The 9,812-nt window shown below is 38.2% G+C and overlaps 1 protein-coding gene across 5 annotated transcripts in view; it reads left to right on the plus strand.

Annotated features, from left to right (window-relative positions):
- Tafa2 (TAFA chemokine like family member 2) overlaps positions 1–3,811 on the plus strand; it is a 446,228-nt gene extending 442,417 nt beyond the window's left edge. For all 5 annotated transcript variants that reach the window (XR_008221708.1, XM_052753500.1, XM_052753498.1 and 2 more), the window contains exon 5: positions 1,677–3,811. Coding sequence is in view for 4 of the 5 variants with exons in the window: in XM_052753500.1 (XP_052609460.1) it covers positions 1,677–1,688 (12 nt within the window). In the remaining variant the exon portion in view is untranslated. The remainder of the gene's footprint in view (positions 1–1,676) is intronic.
- Positions 3,812–9,812: the final 6,001 nt, after the last annotated feature.

Consider the following 9,812-nt stretch of genomic DNA (forward strand, 5'->3'; position numbering starts at 1 on the left):
TCCTGCTTCTTGTTCACCTCCAGCATTCTGCCTCATTCCTTTATCCCCCGCTCTAAAACTGATCATCTGTTCTCTGTCAGTCTTTTCCAACACTTCTTTACCTTTTTTGTTATTTCAACGTGAGTTTCACAAACATGGTCCCCGTGTTGTATTTATACTTTTTTTATTTATTGTGTTTATATTTATTGTATTTATATTTAATCAGTTTTCTGACTAGGAAAAACAAATTTCAGAAAACATAGGTGAACCTTTTCCCAGTCAGTGATAGTCAAAGATTATGTTATGTAGAGTTTATGGATAAATGTTATTATGAAAATACTTTTTCCCCACAGTGATCGACCATCACCATCAGCATCTATGACATAAAGTCTCTAGAAATAATATTTTCTTCCCTCTTCCTTCCTATACCAACTTTCTGGGAGTCCTTTGCAGACTGTGTAGAATGCCCCTGAATGGCAGACAAACTGATGAGACTCCCAAGTCTTCCCCCCTGATATTTCCACCTTCCTTAATCTCTGTAATTCAGCAAGCCCTTCATGTTGTAACCCTGAGCATAAGGAGAACAGTGGGAGAAATGGCATTCGACCACAAGACAAAGTCAAGATGGCTCCCCTTGAGTTTCAAAAAGATTTTTAATTTTCCAAGTCCTTTTTATGGTATGCAATTAGCCATAAAGGAGCAAAGTCAAGAGTTATTTTGTTATTTAGTGTAATATTTTCATTTTTCATAGCAGATCACAAAACAAAGTAAAATCAGCCTTTTTAAAAAATGTGTTATCCACATGTCACTCAATGAAATAAAACCTAGTGTTCACATTATTTTAAAATTTCACATTTTGTTGTGCCCACAGGTAGTGGATCACATTTTGGTTGCTATCGTGAAATACCCTATCTGTTAGTGATGTAAAGTGAAGAGTGGGTCAGCACAGCAGTGGCTTTTTTCCTGTATTGTTTACATAAATGTAAATGTATTTACAACACGTTCTTTTTATTTTGTTCCTGTATGTGTATTTTGGATACTAATATGTTTGGATAATAATAGACGTGTAAATTTACTGTGAATCTTCCTAATAATTCAAATTGCATTAATAATACAGTCCATTTTATGAGAAGATCTGCACACTTTGAAATTTGGTAAACCATTGCACTGTTCTTCATTCTTTATTTCCCTAAATATTTTTTGTTCACACAAAGGAGTGATATTTTTCAGAATATATTAAGGATTCTGATAGGGTCCCCAATTTCTATGCTCTTTGAGAATGAATTTTGTAGAACAAGTCTCCAAGGGTTGAGTAAGCTCTGATTGTACTCCAGTGACCAAAGATGTTTCTCCACAGAGGTTTACAGATTTTAGCCACCCTGTCTGCACAAATCAGAGGCCCCTCAGAATCATGCACTTTTTCCGGTAAGGGAACTATTGTCAGTAGTGACTGTGTTTGTCATAGTTGGAATCATTTGAAATAATGATGAAAGTTGTGTTAAAAATATTGCAAAACAATAGAAGAAAAATATACATATTTTTTAATAAGTTGGCAATGTGAACATGAAGGTCCTGGAGAATTCAGTGATATGTTTGGTATAGTGAGTGCTAACTAGTAAGCAATAGTTACTATTTACTTGTCCTGAGATGACAGCTTTATCATAAGGTACTCATTATATTTTCTTCTTCCTTTCCAGGTAACCCATTAACCACACATAAATCAAGCAATCCTCAAGGAGGTTCATGGAGACACACGCATAGAACCTTTACTCCTGTGGTGATCTTGAAGATTTTTATACCTCTTAGAAGAGGGGCTTTTAAGCCTGTTCCCAAGGGATTCCATGACTTGTTATCAGCTTCCTATTGAAACTAAGACTTTGCAAAAGTCTGATGTGAACTTCCTGTCCTGAAGACTTCGTCAGATGTGAACTGCTCTTGGCTCGTTACACTTCTGAGGGAAGCGGACAGTGCTCTCCGTGAAGCTGGTGCAGAGCTGGTGTTTTGGGGGTGACACCAGAGACTGCCACCTGTAGGGTTCCTGGCTTCAGCTGTGACTGTTCTTGTTTCTGAAGCTGTCTCCCAAGTCCACTGTCCTGTCATGGATATGTTCCTGGGTCCTTTGTTCATTGTCTAGTAGGACTGTACACAGCTTGGATGACGTTTCCTTTGCGAACTCCTCTGGCATGGCGTAGACTGAGACAATTTTATTGGTATTCTAATCTTGAAACTCTGAAAGCCTACATGTTTTAACATCTTACTCTTGCCTTTGTGAAAGGAATGGAAGCATTTCTCCATTGATAATGGTAATCATTGGCAAGTCACCATGATCTGAATACATCAGTCATATAAGAATGTATAGACATGCTGACATGTTTCCCCAAGGCTAACCCATGACTGCCACTCTCTGTCATTTAAACAGACAGCAGTTAGGATTGGATTCCCATTCCCATTGCACAGTACTCCGTACCTCCAGCACACTTTCCCATCCAGTTCTTTTTTTTTTTTAAATGTACTTTCTTTTTAATGTTTCCCTTTTCTTTCCTTTACAGAAATCATCAGTGTGTAGTCAAGTTAGTAGGTAGCCTTCCATTAAAAAAAAAAAATGCCAGGGATGCATGTGCTTTTCTGACTTCTCATCACTTATTTTTATTCTAGCATTTTCTTAAACCATCCTTTCTGTCTCATTTTAACATTGTCTCTCTTGCTTGATTCCAATGACTGCTTGAATGCTTATATATTTGTTCAGTCTGTGAGTAGAAAAAAATTGTTCATTTTCCTTGACCTCAAAGGTCTAAAATACTTGCTTACCATTTTTTCCATTCAAATGATTTCTTAGGCCAGTTTTTTTTGTCCATATTTTCTTAGCTATCTGAAACTTGTGATTTTTAGTTCTTCAGGAGCGTCTTACAAATATTTAAAGGCCTTAAACATTGATTTACTTTTTTCTAAGTTGTTACAGAATGTATAATTTTATACTGCATTTATTTTGTTTCACTTGTGATGTGGAAAGAGAGAATAGTGGATACCAACAAGTAATAATACCATGTAAACCTGTAGTTTGAAGGAATGTAAAGGCAAGGATTTTCCATGTCTTAATGATTTCAGCTTGATCAAAAGATGCTTCACAGATCATCCTTTTAGATGGTCCATAATTTTGGTAGAAGTGTGAAGGTATTTGGACTTCTTGTACTTCTAAAACTCACTGACAAGGCCAGTTAACCTTATGTTGGTTTCTGTGATGGAGGCTTACATGTTATAGAGAATTTGGTGTTAGGCTGTAACAGTATTGAAAGATTCATACATTAACCAGACCCTTTACTGGGAAGAACAACTGAAAGTGTAAAATCTGTTAAAAATTAAATTGGAAACCTATATTTTTAAATACTGAGCTGAAGTCAACTGCCTCATAAATACGTGGAATGAAATGATTCCTGCGTCCCTTTTAATTGAACATAAAACCAATTGGGTGGTTCCAAGTCGGTTGTGCAATGGGTCAAGACTACACAGAGTCAAAATGAAAGGAATAATAGTTGTGCTGGATTTTCTATGTTGAATAACATATCATTAATTTCTTTGCACAAAATGAAAAACTATGTCATTTTGAACATTATGAATTTATCCTGGGTTTGTTTGAAACTATGGGTCATGCTTCTCATTTTGAAAACTTTGTCATTTAAAACAGCGCTGGAAATTCTGTATTATATAAAAGTGTAATACATGCGTATCAATAGAAAAAATAAATGGAATTTCAAATATATGAACTAGATTATTCCCAGTAGATTAATGTTGTGACTATTCAGAAAAAGTGAATAAAATTGGAATATAAAATTGACTCACTTTCATAAGTACAGTTTGGAGAATCTGGTTTCTTGTATTCTATTTTAAAAGTACCTTAATTAGTGACCAATACCATTTCAAATTTAGAAATACACTGACAAATTCTTTAATCCTCTTTTAATAAAGTTCTGTGCTAAACTCTCAGTTTACATAAGGTTCCAATATTTGACCTGCTTCTTAAAAATCCATGAAATCAATACATTGGTGCTTGTGATGCTCATCTGCAAATCAACTGTGAACACAGATGCAAAATTCATCTCATAATGAAAGCTGTAAGCATAGTTTACCTTAGAAAATGCATTAGAGTAGAGCTAGCCATCAATATCATGTCTTGCATACCTTTGAAAATGCCTTTTTTTCTGACCCTGTTTAAAACTCACAAGAAGCTACAGAAGGTAGCATAGGAGTCCCTTTGCCCTTTTCTCATCTTTCCCCCAGTGATAACATCTTTCAAAATTGTAATACATTGTCCAAACACAGAAGTTCACTTTGGTGTAGTACTATGAGCTGCAAAGGAAGTTTATTCACACTTTTGGTCAGTTTTCACATGAACCGTGCATGTGTACTTTCATCTCTTTAAAATGTACTAGTGCTCTGTTACTGTAGGATACTGGAATATGCATTAGATGGGAAGGTGAGTATATAGGCCAACAAGTGACTGGTTGTGACAATTCTGAAGTTCCTACTTTTAGAATAATGTAACTATATTTTACTTTTTTGTAAATTTTTTGTTGTTTTGTGACAAAAAGGAAATTTACTTTTAACTCCAGATGGAACCATAAATTATTTTAAATTTGTTATTATTTTTAATATGTAGTAAGAGGTCTGAGAACTATGGTTGAAATGAAAAAGCCCTTTTCCTTCCTGGGATTTGCTTCCCTTACTAAATGTGAATATGACACACTGTGGTTCAATTAATTTGTGTTTGTATATATCCCAGTACCCATGCACAATGAATATAAACTGATGAAAATTTTAGTGCACATTTACATTTATATGTGAAGAAAAAAGATAAATGCCAAAAAAATCAAGTGGTATGTTTTTCATCATTCAGCCTGTCTTGTTTTGAGTAAGTAACTTCTGAAGGGAATTAAGATGATACTGGACACTCTGGGTAAAGCACTGGGAAGTCAGGAGAGACATACATTGCACACTAGGAATTTTCTTGTCCTCACCTACCTAGATACCATGACAGAACATTATTATTTTTATTAAGGTAAAGACCTTCCTTTTGTTTATCCCTCTATATCCCCCAACTCCCTCCTTTCTTCTTTTATTTTGTATGATATACAAAATATAATACAAATTTAATTGAATACTTTAGGGAATATCTATCATCTATCTATCTATCTATCTATCTATCTATCTATCTATCTATCTATCTATCTATCTATCTATCTACCATAGCTAGCTATGTCTTGATTTGCACTCTGCAGGAATGTGAACCAGTATGGTTATCCATCATTTAACTGACAGCTATTGAATCCCTACTAAGCACAAGCATATTTGGCCAGCTTAATATTTTAGATTAGTTGGACTCTATCCTTGAGAATGGCCTTTCAAATCAGGTCAACACAAGTTTTCTGGATGCTGTTCCTGTGCATATAACTATGCTATGTGTTGGGAAAAGTGGATAAACAGGTTCATCAGTGTTTCATATTTGTTTTAATTTGTTCAATTTTTTTTCTTCAGGATGTTTAAGTATACTAAATGGGTGCTTTGAACATTTTTCTAGAAGGTCCTATCTAGTCTGCAAAACAAATTTAATTTGGGAACTCACATGAACAAGGCAAAAAGTTGTGTTTGTAAAGTTGTGTTTTACAAATCTTGACAAAATATGCTTGAAACTCTCAAGGGGGACAGATTGTGAACATGGAGAGATATTGAAGAATAAAGACAGCTGTGAAGACTGAAGTAGGACTATAGTACTGGGGAGGATATGAATCATTGGGTCCCCATCCTAGTTCGCATTAAATTACGCAAAGAAATCCTAAAATGTGCCCATGTCCATTCCTGCTTTCCGCGGGCATTTTAATCGGTCCAACATTGACATCTAGGTATTTTATAAAAACTCCTCTGTTTATGTCAACGTGTATCCCATCAAGATGGGCATGATGAGATGGGTAACATGACTGCACAGGGGAAAGGAAGATGAGGCCAAGAACTCCAGAAGGTCCTGAGCTTGCCAAAGCGGGATAACACCGGTTCAGTTAAACATGAGAGAAACGTTGAAGGAAGCACAGGGTACACAGCAGGGGGTGAGAACAGACGAGTTCACTGTTTAAAGACTCCCTGAGGCTACAATGCCAGCAAAGCATCCAGAGAGGCCATGTTGTGTGAGAACTGAAGAGTTCAATTGCATTCATAATTAGAAATTATCGTTGGGCGTTGGACCGAGCAGCTTCACTCAAGTGTTCATTGCAAAACGGAGATGTCAGTGGGTTGAAGAATAAGAGATGGACTCGAGAGTAGAAACAGTAGAAAAAGACGCGCTGACGTCTCTTTCAACAGGAAGGGAAACAGAAAAGACAGTGATTCAGTCAAAGCACCATCAAAAGAGATGTTCTTTTTACTGACGTGTGAGAAGAGTATGACCATATATGCCACAAAGAACGGAGGAGGGAGGAAGTAGGGAGGTAGACACAGAATCTGAGTGTAGAAAAAAGAAATTGATGAAGGAAAGGGTGTCTGCCCACACTGTATGAATAACAAGAAGGATCAAATTCTGTAGATCATCCCCTAGGACTAGAAGAGCGAAAAGGGACTTGGATTAGCTTTTTAAGGATCTTCAATGTAGTAGTGACTATGCTAATGTAGATTACAGTCAAAGCACATCCAATGAGCAATGACCAATGGCTGGTGAAGCCAAGTAGAAATTTTAAAATGGGCTTTATTATTTTTTATCTTATGTGCATCAATGTTTGCAGCATGTATGAAAGGGCATCATGTATGGGTAGGATGGTACATCCATGTCTTTATAAAGGAGCATCATCTGCTGACTACAAGAAATGGAGCGTCCAAGGAGAATGGAAAACATTTGTAACAGATTTAGTGTTTCTTGACATTGAGAGTTGCAAGGTCAAAGCAGAATCCTCAGCATCTAATTGGAAGCAGTGTGTTATTCTCTGTCAGGATACTCTCTACAGTCTGGATAAAGGAAAGTGAAGAGCTGGAATGATCTTTCAGTGAGGATGGGCAAGACTTTAAAATTATAGTGACTAGCCAAGCATACTAGCACAGTCTTTAGCCCCAGCACTAATGAGGCAGAGGTAGGCAAATTTCTGTGAGTTCAAGGCCATCCTGGTTTATATATTGAGTTCCAGGATAACCAGGGCTACATAGTGAGATCCTGTCTCAAAAAAATAAACAGAAACAAAGTTCAAGATCTTCCTTAGCTATATGCTGAGGCCAACTGGTACATGAGACCTTGTCATACACACACACACACACACACACACACACATACACACACACACACACATACACACACACACACATACACACACACACACACACACACACACACACACACACACATAAAAGATAACTACCTTCTCTTTAGCACTTGATTCATCCCATGAGTTCTACCTAAGAATGTAACATGGGTCATTTACTTAAATCCTGCTAGAGATAGGTGTTGTATTGCCACTTTGTAAGGACACAGGAACTCAGAAAGGTTTAGCAATTTCTCTAGTATCATACTGAGTGGCAAAGCCAGGATTTTAAACAGTGTTGGAGTAAAAGTGTGCACAGTGAGGCTTCAGAAGATTCTGGGCATGTAAAATGATGCTCATAAATCCAGGAAAGGCCTAGAGAGACTAGCAATGGGTATTGGAGTGGAGAGACAGGCTCAGAGGTCCCTCATTTATTCACTAGTAGCTATTTTTGTACACCTTTGTGCCGAGAGCTGTGCGAGACATAATGCATAAAATTAAAGTGGTAAGTCTCACTTTCCTTTGAATAATGCCTCTCCTGGAAAGGGTCATTAATGAATTTATATCAATATGCTGTAAGAATCTTCACAAGTTGTATTTAATGTTAAATTTTTATGGTCATATTGCAGAGAGAACTGGCTAAAAACAGAACCAGGGAGTCCCCCAAATGAGGAAAACAGTCATCCCCAAAAGAAGCCCTTCTGCTTTGATTGCAGTTGATCATATTAGTAACTAAGGACATCAGCAATGCCTTAACGTTTTACAGAGATGATTAATAAGACATCCGTATTCTATTTCATGAGATTCTATTTGGGATTCAGTTTACCGGGAGGATTTCTGTCTTTGAATCCACTCACACTGTGTCATCCAGAGATTTGCTGGGGTCTGTATCGGTTATCCACTCCTTTGTAGCCCTTATCCAAGCACAGTGGTATAAGGCCCGTTTGTTATTGCTCCCAGGTCTACCAGCCGGCCGAGTGGTTCTACGAATCTTGGTGACCTCCTGTCTGTGTCGGCTGGCAGCTGTGGCCGACAGGGCAGTTTCAGAGGGTTTGTTCTCCTCTCACTGATGTCACTGCTTGTTTATTTGCTTTTTACCTAATTTCTGCAGTCCTGGTCCTTTCCTCTCAGTAATCCCATTGTGTGTTAGGGACTGGCCTATGACCGGCAGTATCGGAGCACCCGAGTGATCTAACACAGACCACCTAGGAGCTCACTTCCCTGAAACTGAGTTTGCTTCCTGTTGCTTGGCTAACCCACTCACCCCATTTGGAAATGCTGAATATCAGCTGTGAGGGAAGAGCCTGGCAAACAGATCACGACGGTGACTGCAGGGCAACAGTCACTTTAATTCCCCCTCCCCCTATCTGCTAGTTAGATTTCTTACACGGTGCATCAAAAGTGTCACAGCTAAACAATCAGGGACATTAAATGGCTCCTTGTCATTTCCGTGCCGAACAGTGTCAGCAGTGTTTGCTGGTAAGCTCGTGGCAAACAGTACGGGTTAGGAAGCACAACCCAATTACCATTTAGTGGTTGTGTGTTGTGGAGCACACAAACAATACATTGCCATCTCACTGTCGGTCACTTCAAGTAGGTCACCAAAAATGCCCCAAGCAGCACTCACTTTCTGCACACCTTCAGTGCTCTTGTGTGTATGTGAATTTTTCCTGTTATATGTTACCTAACTTACGTTTAAATTTTTGAATTATTTTCAATATTGTTAGGACAGCTATCAATAGATGTTGTCGATATCTCTAAACAGTAATGGACACTGACGTGTTGGCGGGTTAATCATTTAATCATTTGTCATTCATTTGACCTTCGACTACCACCAACCCTCTTCTCTCATCTTGTGATTCCCATTCAGTTTTCAAGAGTTAAAATGGGCCATTTGCTCTTTTTTTGTTTTTTTGGTTTTTCAAGACAGGGTTTCTCTGTGTAGTTTTGGTGCCTGTCCTGGATCTTGCTCTGTAGACCAGGCTGGCCTCGCACTCACAGAGATCTGCCTGCCTCTGCCCCCCTGGGTGTTGGGATAAAAGGCAGGCGCCACCACCGCCCAGCTGCCATTTGCTCTTTTGAAAGACTAATTGTTGGAACCAACCAGCTTTGTAGGGAATCACGTGACTGTTGATAAAGGAAGGCCTGCCATATATTTTGGTCTCTTTCAGATTTACTGGGAAAGAATACAAACAGAAGGTGTCTTAGTGAGGGTTTTTATTGTTGTGAAGAGACACCACGACCACAGCAACTCTTATAAAGGAAAATATTTAATTGCGGTGGCTTGCATTTCCAGTCCGGCCTGGGCCGGCAGTCACTCAGACTAAAATAAACACACAGATGCTTATATTACTTAAACTGTTTGGCCTAATGACTCAGGCTTCTTGCTATCTAGTTCTTACATCTTAAATTAACCCATTTCTATAAATCTATACCTTTTCACGTGGCTCCTGGCTTACCGGTATCTTACATGTTACTTCTCATCATGGTGGTGGCAGCCTCTCCCTCTCTCAGCCTTCCACTTCCCAGAATTCTCCTCCTTCTTTGTACCACCTATACTTC

The sequence above is a fragment of the Peromyscus californicus genome, unplaced genomic scaffold (assembly GCF_007827085.1).
Source record: "Peromyscus californicus insignis strain IS unplaced genomic scaffold, ASM782708v3 Scaffold_24__1_contigs__length_46423439, whole genome shotgun sequence".
NCBI lineage: Eukaryota > Metazoa > Chordata > Mammalia > Rodentia > Cricetidae > Peromyscus > Peromyscus californicus.